This window comes from Oryzias latipes, chromosome 5, assembly GCF_002234675.1.
Source record: "Oryzias latipes chromosome 5, ASM223467v1".
NCBI classification, from domain to species: domain Eukaryota; kingdom Metazoa; phylum Chordata; class Actinopteri; order Beloniformes; family Adrianichthyidae; genus Oryzias; species Oryzias latipes.
Window position 1 is genome coordinate 15,975,442 of NC_019863.2, and position 19,458 is coordinate 15,994,899.

The 19,458-nt window shown below is 36.8% G+C and overlaps 1 protein-coding gene across 1 annotated transcript in view; it reads left to right on the top strand.

Annotated features, from left to right (window-relative positions):
• suclg2 (succinate-CoA ligase GDP-forming beta subunit) overlaps positions 1–19,458 on the top strand; it is a gene marked incomplete in the record, with an annotated part of 109,361 nt that overhangs the window by 39,995 nt on the left and 49,908 nt on the right. The window contains 5 exon segments of the mRNA XM_023954993.1: positions 10,884–10,983; positions 11,919–12,009; positions 13,425–13,577; positions 17,130–17,219; positions 19,307–19,403. Coding sequence (XP_023810761.1) covers positions 10,884–10,983; positions 11,919–12,009; positions 13,425–13,577; positions 17,130–17,219; positions 19,307–19,403 — 531 coding nt within the window.

The following is a 19,458-nucleotide window of genomic DNA, read 5'->3' on the forward strand; positions in this document are numbered from 1 at the left end:
TTTTTTTTGGATACATTTTTCTGTTTTGCATATTATTATAATGGCATCTTCAGATGTTCACATGGAAATGTAACTATAGGAACTTACCGATAAGAAAATGTATATTGAGTGTTTTGTTGATAATCAGGAGTAATATTCCCCTGCTCAGGGGTATAATATTCCCCTGCTCAGGGGTATAATATTCCCCTGCTCAGGGGTATAATATTCCCCTGCTCAGGGGTATAATATTCCCCTGCTCAGGGGTATATTACTAAACCCAGCTGAGTCATTAATGTACAACTGCATGAAAAAAAATCTGTGTGGAAGAACATTTCTAGACATTAACTTGATTACCTTCACAATCCTGCTTCTGTTTCACAACACTTAACCTCACTTACTGAGTGCCAAATCTCTGATTGGGTCCTGCTGCTTGATGAACCAGACTGTAGAGCAGTAAAAATCTTAGATAAAAATAAATTTAAAAAAAGAAAAGAAGCATAACTTTAGCTGTAGTGATGGGGTTTACTCAAACTCCTCTTTGTTTTTGGAATCTACTGGATTAATACGAATCTACACAGACACTTTCTGTTTTTTGGGCATTTTTGTTTCTTTTTCTATGACTACAACATTTTTACTTTGATCTTGCTCAGTGTGATTCGGTTGCAATACAACTTTCTTGTTGGGAAAAAAAAAAACATTACCGTAAATTCCGGACTATAGAGCGCACCTGATTATAAGCCGCACCCATTATATTTTTAAAGAATAAACCCTTTTGTACATACATAAGCTGCAACTGTCTATAAGCCGCATGTGCCCACATTGAAACATGTGTTGTAGAATGAGGATGTGTATGTCTTGAAACCGCAAGAGGGAGCGAGAGCGCACAGCAGAAGTGTGTTAGGGGTGTGTGTTTATGTTTGATATACAGAGTGAAGGAGAACTGTAATAAAAGAAGGTTTCCCCCACATGAGCTGTGAATGATTCTTTATTAACCCGCTCTGGAGGCTCTGAGGGTCCGAACGGGGAAGTGAACCCCAAAGGAAGATCCACCTTTGGCGGAGAGCATCTCCCCTGCATTTTCCGACCACCGTCACAAAGAAAAAAGTAATCGCAGGAAAGCACATGATATATTTACAAAGAAAGACGGTGCACGGAAAGAGTTTTCAAAGTTTTAAAAAATCTACTTGAGCTTTTCTTTCCAAACACTACCTGTGACGCGGCAGTAACACTGCAGTAAGATGGTAGTAACAGCACTAACAGTGCTGTTTAAAAAAACATACCGGTAAAAGTCACTGAGAGCAGCAGTAACTTATATGCGCAGAGGCACGTGCCGCGCAGCGCGTGCGCCAGACGTTTTCTTTCACAACAGTGACACACCGTAACACAGCACTAACGGGGCTGTTTTAAAAAACATAAACGTAAAGTCACTGAGAGCTTTCTTCATTTTCCTCCTGTGCACTGAAACCATGAAAGTCTTCCTTTTCAGTGTTGGATTGGAATAGCGTCAGATATTCTTCGCCACACTCTCTCAGTCTCTCCTTCGTTGTCGCTGTCAGTGTCACTCTCATCCTGAGGCAAATTCACTCCTGAGCTTGCGCTGTCCTCTCCGTCACGCAGCAGACCGGCTTTTCCAAACCCGTTGGTGATGGTGGATTTTTTCACACTGCTTTTAACGGTTACTTTTAACTTAAAAGCTGCGTCATTTGCATTTATTCTTGCATTTTCCATGATGAGAGTCTGTTCGTGCTATTCATTTTACAAAGCAGGAATTTACATTAAACTTGCGCCTTCCTCGACACATATACCGTATTCCCCCTGTCTCACTCTTACCATTTCTGCTCGAGCGCCCCTAGCGGCTGTTTAATTTTATAGAAAGGAATGAATGTATTTGGGCTGTTTGATCAGATTGGATTCACCCGTCTCCTCTGTCTTACCCTTTCACTGCCTGTTGACGGATGGAGAAGATTTCCTATTTATTCATAGACCTGGCCTATTATGTAGGAAGACAGACATTAACCTGTTAGCTTTGCTGCCTGGATTACCTACTATAATAGCTAGCATAGCTCACTCTGTGAAGAAAAGAAAATGAAAGAGGTTGGTGTAAAAATAAAAAGTTCTTAACATTGGCTTAGTGCCTCTCTGTTGTAGCACTGAAGCAGAAATAGCCTTCAGTGTTCATAGGTCCAAACACATGCAGACTTTTTTTAGAATCTGCAAATATAGCATTAAAGAATAAACACAGAAAAGCTTGCCTGAACACACGTACAATATTACACTGACCTCTCCATGGACCTATTGTTATCCCACACATTAGCAGGCTCTTAGGCCGTGCACTATTTAGACACAGGCAATGCATCTGAAAGTGTCTCAATAGCTGTTAACAGGCTTTTCAGGGTAAAGCAGGCTGTCTCTCAAAGAGCTGATTTCTGTAAGCAGCTTACTGTTTCCACCTCCTCATTACACACCCTAACCTATTCATGTTGAGGGTAAGATGTAGAATTATTCCTCACATGTTGTCTTTATCGTGTTAAGAGGAAACTCGTGCCAATGGAAGCGGAAATATTGGCTTTTTGTTCGTTGTAAGGGTCCACTCCTTCATTCATCCAAAATGCTCCCCAGTGCTTTTGTGTTGTTCCACTGAAGGACACTGAGGAATACGTTTAGGTTAGCAAAACTAGGAGGATCAAGTTAATTTACATTTTTTAAAGATGGAAATGATTTGTGAGCCATAGTTTTTTGTTTTGCTAGTAACATTTCATGGAATCCATTATCTGGTAGTGTTTTGGGATTCATAAAAATGACATTAAACAAAACCCAGTAGTCTGCAAGATGTGCAGTAAAATCATTGCCATAAAAAGGAACCAGCACCACAAATTTGTTCCATCGCCCGAAGTTTTATGCTCTGCAACGAGAGGAAAGGCACAAACTCGGTGGCAAAACATCCACTGACACAGAATACATTCGTAAACGACAGGCACAAAACAAGCAACTCAGTCCCCATGTCACCAACAAAGAAATGCAAATAAAAAATAAAAAATTAACTTGGTTTCAATTTTTAGCATTTTGCTTTAATTAAGTAATTAAGTTGCTTCTTTCTTCACCTATTTAAAGGTAATGAAGGACAGAGTACACATTGACTTACCTATTTCGGTAACATGTTATAATAGGGTACCCTTTATTGACATTAGTTAATGCAAAACTAAGCATTATTTAACTATTAAATAACCTTTTACGTAGACATTTGTATGCATTACTAAGTGTATTATTTAATGCATTAGTTAGGAGTTAACTAATGTTTAGTAATCTACCTTATTTAGTGCATAACAAATCATTGAAAAACGTTCCCTATGCAAATGCTTAGCATTTTGTATCCACAACATATTGGCTATATGTAAAGCCTTGATAATGTCTGAAGTAATCATTTACTATGGTTGTTCGGAGTTGGAAAGCAAAGGGTAAAGATGGTTATACTTAGTCATTTTAGCCTGAACTAACCCTTTATAAATGCTTCAAAACCTTGTAAGCATTACATAACCATTACTTAACCATGGTTAATACATATGAAATGTATATTGGAACCTTATTGTAAAGTGTGAACAATCGTCCCTTAGGGAATGACTTAACAAATGCTATAAAGTACAGACTTTTGGTTTGTAATGTGTATATATATATATATAAATATATTTTGTTCTGTGGTAAATATATATCCTACCGGTACTTATAGACGTCTATAAAAATTTCAAACATTTTATTCAACTAAACAAGTGTACGATTTACAGGTCAACCTTACAAATTATTACTAGTAGATATTTAAATACTCAACACCTTCAATAACTAAAAACAACGATTACAACTTTGGATATTACCATTTCATTGTCAGTCTTGTTACATCAAATGCCCAGTTTTTTTTTAAATACTTTTATTAATAATTTTGAGCTGATAAAAACCATTCTGTCAGTGAAGGCTCTGTCTCTGAATAGTAGATACTTTTTTTTCATTTTACTGCTTCATAATGTGGTACATCTTTAAACAAGCTTTGCTTTGACAGAAAACTATTGCTCCTACCGATATCCCTGTGGTCGTTAAGCACACAACACCATTATCGTTACTATCACCCCCGTGGTTGCATTGCAATGAAAAACTCCAAGTCATGGGTTTGAACCACAGCTCTGCCTGAGACCCTGGCTATCTAAGGTTGTCATTAAGAGTGCCTTGTCTGTCTGAAAGCCAGGTGGACTTCTCCTCTAATGAGGACTCAGCTGTCATCCAAGCAGTAAGTGGAGGAGGTGTCACATAGAGGTGCCAGTTTGGTCTGGGACAGGGATATTCTATTCCTTCAAGTTGTTCTAAGACAGCATCATTACTGTAGATACAGTGAAAGACACAGGGCAAAAGGTTTAACTAGAAACGGCAAAGTGAAAGTAACGATTTATTTAGCTGTGGCGAGAAAACATTCTTTGTATCCAAATCTCTTTTAGTCTTCAGTTATAGCCATGCACGGCCTGACAGCAATGTCACTAACAAGAACGCTTTACAGATGGTTTATCAGTTGGCTGACCTTTCAACCTCAGCTGAACAGACAACAACATTATTTTGGTTGAAGGATTCCAATGCTAGTATGTGTCAAAGATGAAAGAACAGTTTTGGTTTCCTTTCTTTTTGGTTCACTTCCGATCTTTGCATGGATAAAGAACCATTTTTTGTTTGACCTTTTCACAGTCTGGCAGAGTTAAACAGTAAAGGTTTATGGAAAACTCATCTTGAATAAATGTATCATTCCACTTTCAGGAAATGAAATCCTCATACAAGCAGCTGTATGAGCTATTGTGTGCTGACCTTAACTATACTCCTGAGTAATTAAAACACAATTTGTTGACACGGCTATTACAGTAGATATTATGCACAAAAGTAAAACTAATTTGTTCCTGTAATGCATATAAATTGGAAAGCTGCTGGTGAACTGGAAAGCTACTTGTAATCTGTGCCCACACAATGTTGGATATATTAAGCTTCTTAAAAGTGGTTTATATTGTAATGACATTTTACTGTATATTTAGATAAAATATTACAATATTTAGATACATTCAAATTCAAACTTTTAACTATTTTTCACTTTTTCGTACCATATGTATGTCAAGAGTTTTTTTTACCTGTTTTGTAGTGATTATATAATCAATGCTTCATTAAATTATCACTTTTGTTGATCTTTTATTAGTTGTCCCGTTGCTCCCACTCCCGTTTTTCCTAGCGTTTGATGTATTTCCTCAAAGCAGTTCTAAAATCTAAACCACTTTGAAGTTTATTTGGTTCACTAACTGAAAGGAACGCAAGTTTTGCCATTTTTGTCATGTTGCATTACGACAAAACTAAGATGAATAATCATGACCCCTTAATCCAGAAATGACTGGAGAAAACACAGTTATACCTACTCTATTTGTGTTAATCACGATGTACACTGGCTTTTCCAACCTTTTCAAAATGACTGATTTCCATTAGTGTGACAGCAATAAGCATAATCTTGATTTATGAGCAGGAAAGTTGCTCTCATCTTGAGCACAGATGCTCAGGGTTGAAGGTCTCAATCTTTCCATTGCTGAATTTGACATTTATCTGCAAGAAGACTCACATTCTGTTTGTTTTCCGCGTTTTTCCCAAGAGTTTGACTGTTCCCTCCCTGTTTATCCACAAATCGGTTTTGTTACGGCACACATGGATGCTGGGGGAGGTCCTCCCTGATCTTTTTCTTTCCCCTCGCAGATGGTAGCTTCATCGTCCCCTCTCTGGATTGGCGTGTAGCCTGCATTTGTCCCTTACCAGCAGGCATCCCCCTCATGGCACAGCCTCGAAGGCTCAATTAAATATCACACCAAAGCTAACTGTGTTGCTGGCCGCTCATGAGCTGCACAGAAAAGGGAGGAAAGGGCGGAGGGAGTGGAATAAGCCATTCCACAGAGCGCTGAATAAATGGAAGAAGGAGTTATTGTAGAAGTAACTTCCTCTCTCCAGCTGCTGTCACAGGCAAGCAGCCCGTGAGTTGATTTTCTCTCATCACTGGAAAATGAGTAAGGCCTGAGGATGATGACCGCATTACTCAGAATGCATGTGATGTGATTGGAAATGCTGCAATGTTTAATCTCCTCCCCTGTGTCCCCAAGACATAGAAAATAAATGGAAATGAAAATCTTGTTCTACATCTTCACTGTGTGCTGTGTATGACACAAATGGGAGTGGAGAACTGATTATGCAACACCCCCACCACCACCACCACCACCCTCTGCCCAAAGAAAAAGCTTCTCCTCCAACTAAAAACCAGAGCATTTTTAGTAGGAGGTATTTGTAATCATTGTATCAAGTTAAGAAATAATTCATTTGTCCATGACCTGTTCAGTTTGTGCTCTGAATGATGCAAACATGCAAACAAAAAGTAGCTGGGACAGAATGTACAATACAACGCTGTCTGATAGAACACACGTCTGTGTCACCCTTCATTAGCCTGACCTCTTAGTTCACAGATTTACCATTGCAGCCTTCCACTACATGAGCTCGAACTCTGCAGCAACACTTGCTGGTGTCTCCACCGATTAATTCCAGGCATGTGACCTTTTCTCCTCCTGTACTTTACAGTGTGTAAGTCAAACACAAAAGCAAGACTTGTTTCTGGTTTCTTTTTTACATCCTATGTTTCCTTTTCTAGCCTTGGCTCGCTCTGCTCCATGCTCATTACAGTCCAACCTTTGTCTGAGCGTTAGAGGCCATTTCACGTCTGTCACACTACCAGATAATGGTCGCCTTGCTCTTTACTATACACCATGTTCACTGTGATCTTGGAAGACATCATTATCCTCCATCCACGCATTTGAACTCAAAGTGGTATTTCTGTTTCAACCAGAGAATTTGTTCTTTCTATAGAAATGCCCAGGAGCGTTTAAGAATTTGTCGGCACACTTTGTCACTTGGTGTTTTGTCTTTTCACTTTGTTCCCGATATTGTCAGCACATTGCTTTTCCTGTACTCAGGTTTTTTGTGAGCTGTACCTTAAAGCAGGCTTGACATCAAACATAAGCAAAGCAGACGGAGCACTTAAAATGTTCTCAACCCATTCTGTGCTTTATCAAGTTACATAGCGTTTTAACATATTCTGTACATTTTCCCTTTACAGCCTTACCCTGTTTTAAGGTCTTTGTAAGATTGTCACATCTTTTACCTTTTCTCACATCTCAACAATGCAATTTCCCTGTAGGGTCTTGTTCTTCTTTTCCTGCCACTTGCTTCTTTCTTTTCCTATTGTGTTAAAGCAGGAGTCACTTCCTCTGCTGTGCCTCACTGCTGCACGTGCCCGCAGGACACTCCTTTTTCTTCGTGCTTTGAACTCTTTAATTTTGCACATACTAGCAGTTTTTTAGTGCTGTATTTATTCATTTATAACTCCTCTTAAAGCCTTCTTCATGTGGGAGCACCTTTATTTCCTCTTTCTTCCCCTCTCTTTTCCCTCAGTCCTTAACTCTCCACACAGACCGGACCTCCCTGATGTAGTTTTAGTTTAATCCCTGTCACCCTGTCAGAGGCTATTTTCTCTGGGTTCGTTTCATTCTACAACAGTACTGAGCCCAGACAGTTTTTCAACTCCAACTACTTTTCCTCTATTAGGCAATTTTTGAAGTCCCCCCACCCTCTCTCTCACTCTCTCTCTACCTCACAAAGTCAAATGAGGAGCCTGTGTCTATCAACAAGGTCAAGGTGATTTTTTTGGCCATCACAGATTATTCCTCTTCCCACTCAGGTCAGGTCTGTCAGTGGTTGAGGTGCTTCAGTAGGACAATGATTACCTAGGCAGAGACCATCTTTCACCAAGTGTCTTTTCTCTATTTGAATAGAGGTTGCAGAATGGACACATGAGGGGCCTCCTCCTAAAGATGTGAATAAGAAGCTGTGATGATATAAGTCTGGCTAGATTTTATTCTAGCGACGTGACATGCAATATTTCAATAGTTGCATAGTTTCAAGAGTAACCTCAGTAACTTACATGTATTTTAAATGAAAGCACGTCAGAGATATTCTTTTTAGTGAATGCAGCAAAAGGATCAGGGGTCATATAGATCACTTGTAGATTTATTGCTTTATCATTGTCCTGATCAAATTATTCGTTTGCTTTGGTCCCTCTGTCACTTCATGACAAATTAGAGAGTGATTTTACAATAATTAACCAAACTCAGCCAGTCTTGAACCAAACACCTTTGGTTTAAGACCCTTCTTGTGGCATTTTTCTGATGATTGAAGACATTTATGAAGAAATCTAAGCTTAAAATTGGATTTCTGAGTATTGATTATTTTTAAAATGTTTAAGAAGAGCAGATAAAAAAATGCAGTTGAAAAAGATTGCACTTGTTATATAAAAAACCAACAGGGCGGGCAAAAGATCCCTGCTCTGCGTACTAGCAGACAGATAGATCCATGTACATCTTTGTTTTCTTCGTTCTAAACTGGTATCTGGCTTAAAACTGTACTTCTGGAAAGCTCAATTATTGCTAGCCATTTTTGTTGTACCTGTAATGTTTGGTTGGGGTTGTGTGGAGCTGTAAACTAGCGGGAGAGCGTGTAAACACATAACTCAGTTTTAGGTGACAGGAAGGGGGGTGGGGGGTGCTCTACGCCAGTGGTACTGCCCACAACTCATGGGTGAATTTTGAATAAACTACTGCCGCTCTGCTGAAAACTATGTCCTAGGAAAATGAGACCGTTTTTTTTTTTTTATTTTAACAAAAAAACAGCACACTGGTAATTATAATTAGACCACTGAGAACATGTTTACTATAGATTAAAATATGATTTTTGTTAAGGGAGTAAGCCACCAGGAGAAACATGTAACAGTTTGTTTGTAAGTTTTTATCATCTGGCACAAGTTAAAAAAAAGGTTTTGAAAAAGTTACAAGAAAGATTTAGAGATGAAGTCGGGTTTTATTTGCATCCTGAAATTTTTTTTTATTTTCATCTGCTGATGTAGAAATCAATCTGGCTTGATATTAACAGAACCGCAAATTCTCCATGTCCCAGTCTAATGTTGAGCCCTATTGACCACAGTTATGCAGGTTTATGGATGGAACAAAACACAACCAGCATCTATCCATCCTTCTTCAGAATGCGCCTCATCCCTTTCTGGGTCACAGGACAGAAGCAGCCAAGCCAGCTAAACACACACACACACTAACACACACTCTCACAAATCAGAGATACCAATTAACCTATGAAGCAAGTTTTTTACAGTGGGAGGAAGCCGGAGAACCCAGAGAAAAGCAACACATGCACAGGAACAACATGCAAACCACACAAAAAGGTCCCACCCGGGATTCGAACCTTTTCCCTGTGCCACTGGACCTTCATCTAATAGAAAAAATATTATTTTTTAAATAGTCAAATGAAATCAATATGCATTTTTTCATTAGTCAGGCCAAGCATTTAAAGCTGTGTAAACCTTTGATCGGGGTCTCTTTTTTAACAGCCAGTTTGCCCTCAAGTCCATTAAATGGGTTTGCAGCATTACATGGTAACTCTTCAAAATAATAAGCCTCACCTCTGTGTTTTATATTTACCACTTTGCCAGTCAGCCTGTTTGTTTATTCTCACCCACTATCCTGCCCACTCCTTTATCTCATTTTCAGCTGCAAGCTAAGCTGTTCACAGCGTTTCCTCAATTACCAACTGTCTGTTTTCTCCCTTTTTCCACAGAAGCATCAAATTATATAACCTTAACTGTAGCAGTCTGTTAAACAAACAGCCGCTCATATGGAAATTGTCCTTGCCTCATCTGTATCTGTAGAGTAGATGGATGTGAGCAGCGCATGCAAATAACAGTTCCAAGTCATTTTAAATCCATGCAAAACCTGAGACGTAATGTCAAAGGTGAGCTTATCAGATAATGTTTAGGATTAAAGTCTGTTGGATGCTTTTACGCTCCATTTTGACTGATGTTTAAAAGCTAAGTAGAAAATGCGAAACAATCTTCTGTGTTGTACCATCAATATTTATAAGAACACCGTATTTTTTAAAGGTTGGTATTTGCAAACAGAAGCCTCTGTGACCAAAAATATGAGCATATTTTCTGACAATATGTCCCTTTATTTTGTCTTACTTGACTGTCCTGATGCAAGTTTAGTTATTTTAAAAATATTTCTTTTAAATTTCTGTTTTATATTGTTAGTTAAATGTGCATTGGTACAGCCTTGTTAAAGGTTTGCTAGTTCTCTTTTTATAGGTTGTTTTATGTAAATCAGTGCATTTCGTTACATGATTAAGTCAACATTTGTTAATCCATTTGAGCCTTCTACAGACTTTTTTTTGTTTAATCTCTAAAATGAGCAAATGCACTTTTGTTCTGTGTTCTCTGACCTTTAAACCAGACTCATTGTTCTACTGTTTTCCATATTAGTTTCCTTGATTTCATCACTGATGAACAAAAATACCTCAGGGAATTTGGGCTAATTGTTCAATTAATATTTCACTTTTGCTTAATGTGTTATTCTGAATGACTAAAACACTGTCGTCAAGAAAAGGTTTTTCTGTTTACATGTCATTAACAGTGTCAATCATTTGACCAATTCTATTCTTTGGTAAAAAAAAAAAAAGGAAAAAAATCTTCATGTTAAGTTCAAGTAGATCTTGAACATTTTGGTCCGAACTGTACTTGCTGATTGAATCTGAACAGAGTGTAAAGTTAGTCTGAGACTTCTTTGTATTCTTTTCACACATTACAGTCGGTCCTTTGTTTTGCTCCTCACGTCTGCTCTCCGTCATAAAGACAAATAAGTGGCAGGCTCAAGGGGGCATTTTGGATGCAGAAGCCGTCTTAAGTGGTCTAACTAAATTTCCCTGACTTTCTCTGCCTTCCATGTTTTGTCTCTTCTTTTCAGATGCCAAGGAAATCGTGCTGAAAGCTCAGATTCTGGCTGGGGGCAGAGGCAAGGGTGTGTTTGACAGTGGCCTTAAAGGTGGAGTGCACTTAACTAAGGAGTAAGTGTTCCCTTATGTGCATTTTAAACTGAGTTAGTGTAGGAGATAGATTCATGGCATTTCCCCGTGTGACAGTGGCTTTTCAGAGTGGAGGCTCACTCAGAGAGCTCTCTGAAGATAGTCCCAGAGCACAAAGACATTCAGGAGGCCTTGTGCTGCAAACGTGTATTTTTCCTTTAAATCCAGTCACTCAATTCTGAACAACTACTCCTAATTAATAGTTGAAAAAAAGGAGTTTAGTGTTAGCTGGAGCATCACATTTGTTTTCCTCTGTTTGAAGGTGTGCTACTGCTGTGTTAAAGTCCACTGCAGTGCTGCTTGTTTTATTCCAGTGAGGACTCATTTTTCAAAAGGCTAAACCACAACTGGAAGGAGGATTGTTTTAGAACCCCCTTTCCTTACGCTAAGCTTTCATGAACTGAAAAAAGTGGATTTCTTTTTCTTTTTTTTTTCGTAAAAATCTTCATGGAAAAATAGTAATTCATGACAACAACCTCAAAGGTAAATCAGCCGTACCCTACTTTGCGTTCTGAAATAGCCAAAAAGTTTTTTTAAAGTGAGTTACAGAAGAGTTCATCTTCCCCAGACAATGACAAAAGTCTGCAGTTCAGCCAACCTCTCATTTATCAAAGGATGAATGCAACCCTGGGCTTAATTTGTATCTTCTTAAGAAATCAGAACGAGTTACTGAAACTGCCGTGGCATACAGACATCCTTATAAAAGTCATTCAGAGGGATGAAAGTTTCCCCGTAAGAAAGAAAAAAAGCTGTGTTGTCAGAACATGTTACTGTCTTTTTTTTAAAGGTGATTCATAAGATCAAGGCTTTTAAGAAGTGAAGATCTCCATGCCTTTTGAGGGATCTAAGTTTTTTATAGGTCTAATTGAGATGTCCTTTATAAATGTATTGTTTGACATGAACCCTGTCCCCTTTAGCCCTGCAGTGGTTGGTGATCTGGCTAGTAAGATGCTTGGTTTTAATCTGATCACCAAGCAGACACCTAAAGATGGAGTCAAAGTGAAGACGGTAAGTCAGAGTAAAAGAATGTACAATTTTCTTCTTTTTGAAAGTGTCTTTATTTCAGGACAGTATTATTTTAGTCTAAAAATAATGTCTGTGAAAACAGTCTGGCTTTTGCTTTTTTTTTTTTTTCTTCCTGTTTGAATACTTGCTGTTTGCTGTTGTTTACTGTGAATTTGCGCAGACTGGTGTTATGGCTCATTGCATAAATTGAGCCTGTCCTTTGTGAATTTGCTGGTTTTCGTAAATAGCCTTTTCCATGTGCTTATAACGAGCAGGTATTTGTTTTTTCTTTGCTCTCATGCTGCATGCTGTACCTCCTGAAAACAGACGTTTCCAGGTGATGAAGCTCCCTTCAGTCTGTTGCTTGTGTGTATGCACCTCTGTTTCTGTGTTTTTTTTCTTTTTCTATTCAACTCCTTCTCCTGTTTTTACTGTACAGTTTTGCTATTAGTTTTTTTTTTGGGAAAAAGCTCAGAACAATAAATTTTTCTTTGTGTATATATATATATATATATGGTATTGCCCCATTCTACCTCTTCTCAAATTTACGACTTTAAAAAAACGTAAATCTACAAAAAAAGGAAATTAGCTTATGACTTTTGAAATCATAAATGTATGACTTTATTCTGGTAATTTAACAGTTATAACTTTTTATCATAAATTTAAGACCTTAAAGTCATAATTTAAAATAAAAAAATGTTTTTAAAGTGGCCTTTATACTCTGTCATAAAGGGTAAACCTGACAAGAGCAGATACTGACTGACTGCAGGATTGACAGTGTGTCCTGAACCGGTTGTTTCAGGTGACACTTAGACAGCCGAGATCATGTCCACTGCCGGCTGACACTGCAGCTCAGAGCAGGGAACAACACAGAAAGGGCCAGCACCTCCGTGTCCGCATGGATTTGCTGTCCTGGCACTGATAAAGGAATAGCAAGAGAAGACAAGGCAAGATGAGATACAGAACGAGCAGGATTGCTGAAGGAGGCCAGCGGAGGAGACACATTAAGTTTGTTGTATTTTTAATTAAGAGAAATAAATTGAAAAGGTGGGAATTTAGGAAAATGTTTTAGTAGAAAAGGAAAGCAGCCTTTAAATGTAAAAATAGTGAGGGATATGAACCTTCATTCACTATAAACTCTGCACCTCAATATTTTTTCCCTTCTGAAAAATATTCTGTACATTTCTCATGTTTTTTCAAACATTTTTATCATCTGCTTCCATTTGTGTGTACAAGCACTTTTCGTTACACATCCCCTTAAATCTATAAAGCCTGATTATCCATGTTTTCATTTGTCAGTTAACATAAGAACATGTTGAAAAACAATAAAAGACGTGTGTCTGATGACATCAAATTTGGTTTAGGATTACAGACACCTCCTGTCAGTCATGCACCCTTTCTGATTTCGTCATATCCAGGTGATGGTTGCAGAGGCCTTGGACATTAGCAGAGAGACTTATTTTGCCATCCTCATGGACCGTGCCTGTAATGGTCCTGTCATGGTGGGAAGCCCACAGGGAGGCATGGATATCGAAGAGGTGGCCGCCAGTACCCCAGAACTCATTTTTAAGGTACATCATTTCAAGTTTCCACCCATCATTGAAATAGGGACATAAGTTCAGAATATTTCAACTAAAAAGTAAATGGATGGAAGTGTTTCTCCTTTTTTTTTTTTCTGAAACATTTTTCCATTTTGTCTAATGAGGTCTGCAAATTGGAACAGTTTGTGTTCTTAGCTAATCCAGTTATATTTACTGTACCACCTACATATACGCTTCAAGCACGGAGCCCAGAGCACACACAGGAACACACTATGGCTTCACACGAGCAAATACGAATAAACAGAAAAAAAATCCCCAAGTGCTAATTTGCTGTTAATTAGATAGCAATGGCACAGAAACAAGTGCTGCATCTATAGAATAAATGCATATATATGAGGCTTATCCTGTTTGTCATTGCTTTCATGAGAACATTTTTTCTTTTAATTGATCTGGGGATAAAACTTCAAATTCCAGATAGAAGCTTGTTAAGGAGTGAAAGTGACTGTAGCTGAGGAGCCACCGGCTAAGGTATTATTCAGGGAAGTTTGTCCCAATTTACTTGTAAGGAAAACCAAATTGCAACCAAATTAGGCATGTTTTCATGATAATGCTATCACTTTATTTAATATTTGAAATAAAGGCTTTATTGACGTCATGGTAGATCAACTGCTTTAGATTTGTGAAAACATCATATAAATATAAACATCATATAAATATAATATATATAAAAAAATGCATATATATATATATCTATCTATATATATATATATAGATAGATATATAGATAGATATATATATATAGATATATATATAGATATAGATATATATATATATAGATATATATATATAGATATAGATATAGATATAGATATAGATAGATAGATAGATAGATAGATAGATAGATAGATAGATAGATAGATAGATAGATAGATAGATAGATAGATAGATAGATAGATGACTTTATTAATCCCACAATGTGGAAATTTCATTTATCTGTGGCACCAACACGACATTCAGAAATAATCTATATAATATAACATCAATAAAGGACATCACAAATTACATTTATATTAGATAAATAAAAATATTACTAAAATTATTATGAAAAATTATTATCAAAAATGAGATTCTTATTAAATAAAGAAATAAATATTAAATAAATACAGCTGCAAAAGTGTAAAAGACATGCGGTCTGCAAAACATGTAAACTGTAAAAAAAACATTACAAATTTTTTCAAAATACAGAAATAACTAATGAAGTTCACACCAAGAACAAAAACAAACAACTGTTCAGGAACAAAAAACAATTTAAAAAACAATTTAAAATTGAAAAACAACAACTACAACAAAAGTAAATGAATCAATGACTAAACAGAAAAACACCCCTGGGACCGTGGAGTGTCACTTTGACACGGTGTTGTACAGTCTGATGGCTGTGGGGAGGAATGACCTGCGGTAGCGCTCCTTCTTACACTGAGGGTGCAACAGTCTTGTGCTGAAGGAGCTGGTCAGCGCCTCTACAGTTTTGTGCAGGGGGTCGGAGGGGTTATCCATGATGGATGTCAGCTTAGCTAACATCCTCCTAACATAGATATGTATATATATATATATATATATATATATATATATATATATATATATATATATATATATATATATATATATATATATATATATATATATATATATATATATATATATATATATATATATATATATATATATATATATATACATATATATATATATAAATGTATCCCGAAAAGCTACAGCAAAGAGCTTTAGAAAATGAATGTGACTGATTTTCTTTGGATTGAATGTTGGTTGTAGGAACAAGCTATATTAAAACTTTTGTCAGTTCCATTGTCAAGAACCAACTACTGTGCATTCCAAAGTGGCAAATTCAGCTTTAAATGCATAATTCATTTTTTTTCACATTTTTACTTGCAGCTACAAACACTCTCTTTTTCTTTCTATAATTATTTTTTGCTTATTGTTGGTCAGTGGGAAATGTTTTCTTTTTAAATTACAATGGAAGCTCCAGATAAAAGATTAACACTAGATTTTTAACATTTATTGATAATTAATGTTGTTAAATATTTTGCAGCTATTGTTACTTTTAGGGTTGAATTCATCCAACGATGTCATTTCCATGTTCTTAATAGACACAAAGTAACCTGACCCTTGACTTAAATATATATATATATATTTTTTTTTGTACTTTGACGAATTGTGTATTTGAATTTGACACCCCTGCCTTAAAACAATTCTGCAAAAGTATATCAGCCTTAACCATCACAAAGCCCTTCATTGGTGTGATATTTTGGACTATCGTTGAAGGATAGCTTTCATCCTAATCTAATAACCTGCACACTTTGTCAAAAGACGGTCACTCAGTTTTGGACTCTATTATAATGTCTGTAGTGCTGCACCGGTGGTTGTCCTTCTGTAAGATTCATCCATCAGGATAGAGGAATTCTCACTCTGTTATAACGATCAAGGCCCTTCATCCCCAATTTCTCAGCTGACTGGACAGCTAGATCTAAAAAGTCTATTAGTGGCTTGAAACTTCTTCCATGTAAGTATAATGGAGGTTTCAGCGGTTTGGAGTACTTTTAATCTCACAAGCAATTGTGTGGATTGATGAGTGAAAAATAAATCAAGTCTTTTTTTAAGATTAGAGCTTAATTAAATATAAAGAAAACTTGGAAAGACATGAAAACTTTCTTTCTGTGATCTCAGTCTTTTCCTGATTAATTCAAAAATATTACTTTTAATATTTGAAATGGTTGTGAGTTGTGACAATAATTAAAGTAGTGTGCAAATAAATTCATGTAAGTATGTCACATCCAAAACAACGCTGTTGACATGCAGCACTCTGGACATCCACAAAAATGTTTTGATTGTGTGTTTTCAGGATTTGTTTCTTTGCATTTCTGTCTTTACTATTTGAACTGAATACTTGACCCTAAAAAAATTGGTTCTTTTTGGGCATCTCATAAAAAGACTCACTCAGAGGTGTTTATAGGAAATTCCCTGACAGCTTAATGGCCAAATAAATGAGATTTTGAAACAATAATAGCTAGCATTACACAATACTACAAACATAAGTGCTTAATTGTTCTTTAGTATTTAAAGGGCTCATAATAACACCTGCAGCTTGAAAAGTACACAGCATTAAAATAATAAGTCAATGCGGGTAAAGAACTCTGCTAAGTTAGACTGTTGTGTGCTCACAGCAGCAGAGATCTCTTGCTGGAGAGAAGCGACACACTTCAATGAACTTAATTGGTTTAATCTACCCTGCGCCCTGGACCTGAGTAAAAATGCAAAAACACAAGGTTCAAATATTCTCATAGTGTCTTGATTGAACCACAGGTTGTTTACGCTCTAGGTATTGTCAGACACAATGCATCAAAAAAAACAACAAAAAAAACATCGTAGTTCTTATATCTCTTATTCCAAACCCACATTTTTATCACTATTTCATACTAATTCAGTGTGGTTTAAACATTACAATGTGTCTAGAAAATAGAGTTTTTTTTAACATGTTTCTCACTTATTTCCCTGCTGTTTCTACAGGAAGCTATAGACATATTTGAAGGCGTGCGGGATGACCAGGCACTTCGCATGGCAGCTAATCTAGGTTTCAAAGAATCCCTTCAGAGACAGGTAATGGGCACAAACAAGGTTTTTAAGTGTCGATGCATTAAGGAGGCTGGGAGACGCACGCACGTCCACTTCCAAACACACCGCACTTTGCTATTATTACTTTTCCAAAAGCAAGTTGTGAAGTGTGATTATGTGCTGCTCCCATGCCAGGTGGTCCATTGCCGTTGCTGGCAGCAATGCACGGTGCCTTGCCAGACTCACAGAGCTGACATTACTAATGATGCCATTATTTGACAAAACATGCCAAACATTGATTTTTGTTTTTGAATCAGGGAGTAAACAACAACCTTCCTCCATCAGCTGTTGTTCTTCTGAGAGTTAGGAAAGGTTTTTTTTTTTGTTTCTTTTTCTTTACACAAAGTTTTAAAAAGCTTGTTTCGGCATTAAAAAGTTATGCTACTTTAACTGTCCAAGAGGTCTGTTTCGTCTGAAATGACTTTAAAGTCCGGCATGAGAAATTATAAAAACAAAAACATTTTATTGAGTCTAAATAAACTCAATAAATCAACCTCTGTGACACAAAATTCAAGCTAAACATGCTTTAGTTGGCTTTTTTCCACATAAGACGGATATTTCATTATTTAAATAGCAACAATAACAATAATAATAAAATTCCTGTCATAAGTTCTGCAAAAGATTTTGTATTGGTTTGCAAATGCAGTCAATTGTTGCACATTGTGTAACATAAACATGTGTAAGTATCTGCCAAGAGAAACATAGATATACCAAATAATTCACAAAAATATGATTCTTGCAGCAGAAAAAATAAGTTCTTCAAAATACACGTTCAAACTGTTGGATCCACACACTCCTCTGAAAACGCACAGATTGGCCAGCAGACGCTCAATTCAGTCAGGGAGCTGGAAGACAGAAGGGTCCTGGCTAAACTGACATCTATTCTAGACCAAGAGTCCCACCCGCTGCAGGGCGCCCTGTCTACCCAGGAGAGCAGATTCAGTGACAGGCTTATCCACCCTCCCTGTCTATTGGAGAGATTCTACTCTGCTCTACAATGAGCATCACTGACAGGACCACTCTGCACCTCTCACCTTAGTTCTTAACAAGCACAATTATTGTATTCTAACATTTTTTATTCTAATTTTAAGTTGAGGATGGATATATTGTATAAATATTTTTTTATATTAGGTTTTTCTCCTGGCACTTTACTGAATATTTGTACATTGAGTCTTTAATAAAGGTCTTTTTATCATTTTTAACGTTTAACAATTCTATCTTTGAAGAACTTTGTTGGTTTTTATCGTTTCAAGTTTTGAGTTGTGTGGTCTGAGCTGCAGGCTAGATCATCCTATATCTCAAAAACAATGAGAATGTCTACATATATATCGATAAATAATAAAAAGCAAAACATCCAGTGTTTTAATTTTAGAAAAATATTAAAGCATTATACGTAAATGTCATCATTAAATTGTTTATAGGTAGGGAAATCATATAAACACTATATCCTATGTCAGCCTGCCCTAAAAGGTAGATGTTTAATGATTGTAAAATGTATTTATTTTATAATTATTTATTCCTGAATATCATTTAAACTGCAAAATGGTGGCAATCTATCCAAAATTCCAGTGCTTTTGCCATGCATTAAATACATAATTTGGTTGTGACTGAAGCACAGAGATGAAAAAAACATTTCAAGCTTTCAAAATGTGAGATGTCCAATCTGAGCTTTTAAAGGAATTTGCTTTTGAATTAAACAATGTATTAGTGTATTTCTTTATTTACACAAAAAGGAACTTTTAGACTCACATAAATCTTGATCAAAATGTTTGTGAATCCTTTGAATTGTTCTTATGATTATTATAATCCTATCATTTTCAGTCAAATGACTGATGCTTTGTGTTCAGTGTCTGACATTTTCCCTTCTACCTACAGTTTTTAGAACCAGCAGTCACAGTTGTCCCTGGCAGAGATAAATCTCCTCAATCGTGCTGAAACAGCTCAGACAGAGCAATGTTCTAAGTGATTTGCCTTTTTACATGAAGCTTGCGAGCCAGGCTCAGTGGCATTGGCATAGCTGAGTGTTCAGTGTCAAAACCTCAGGTAATTACTGTCATCTGTGGACCTTGCAGGCGGCAGATCAGATTAAGAAGCTCTATGATCTGTTCCTGAAAGTCGACGCCACTCAAGTCGAAGTCAATCCTCTTGGAGAAACTCCCCAAGGACAAGGTACTGTAGGCTTCATTAAAAAAAAAGTCTTTGTATACATTGTCTGCCCTTTTCT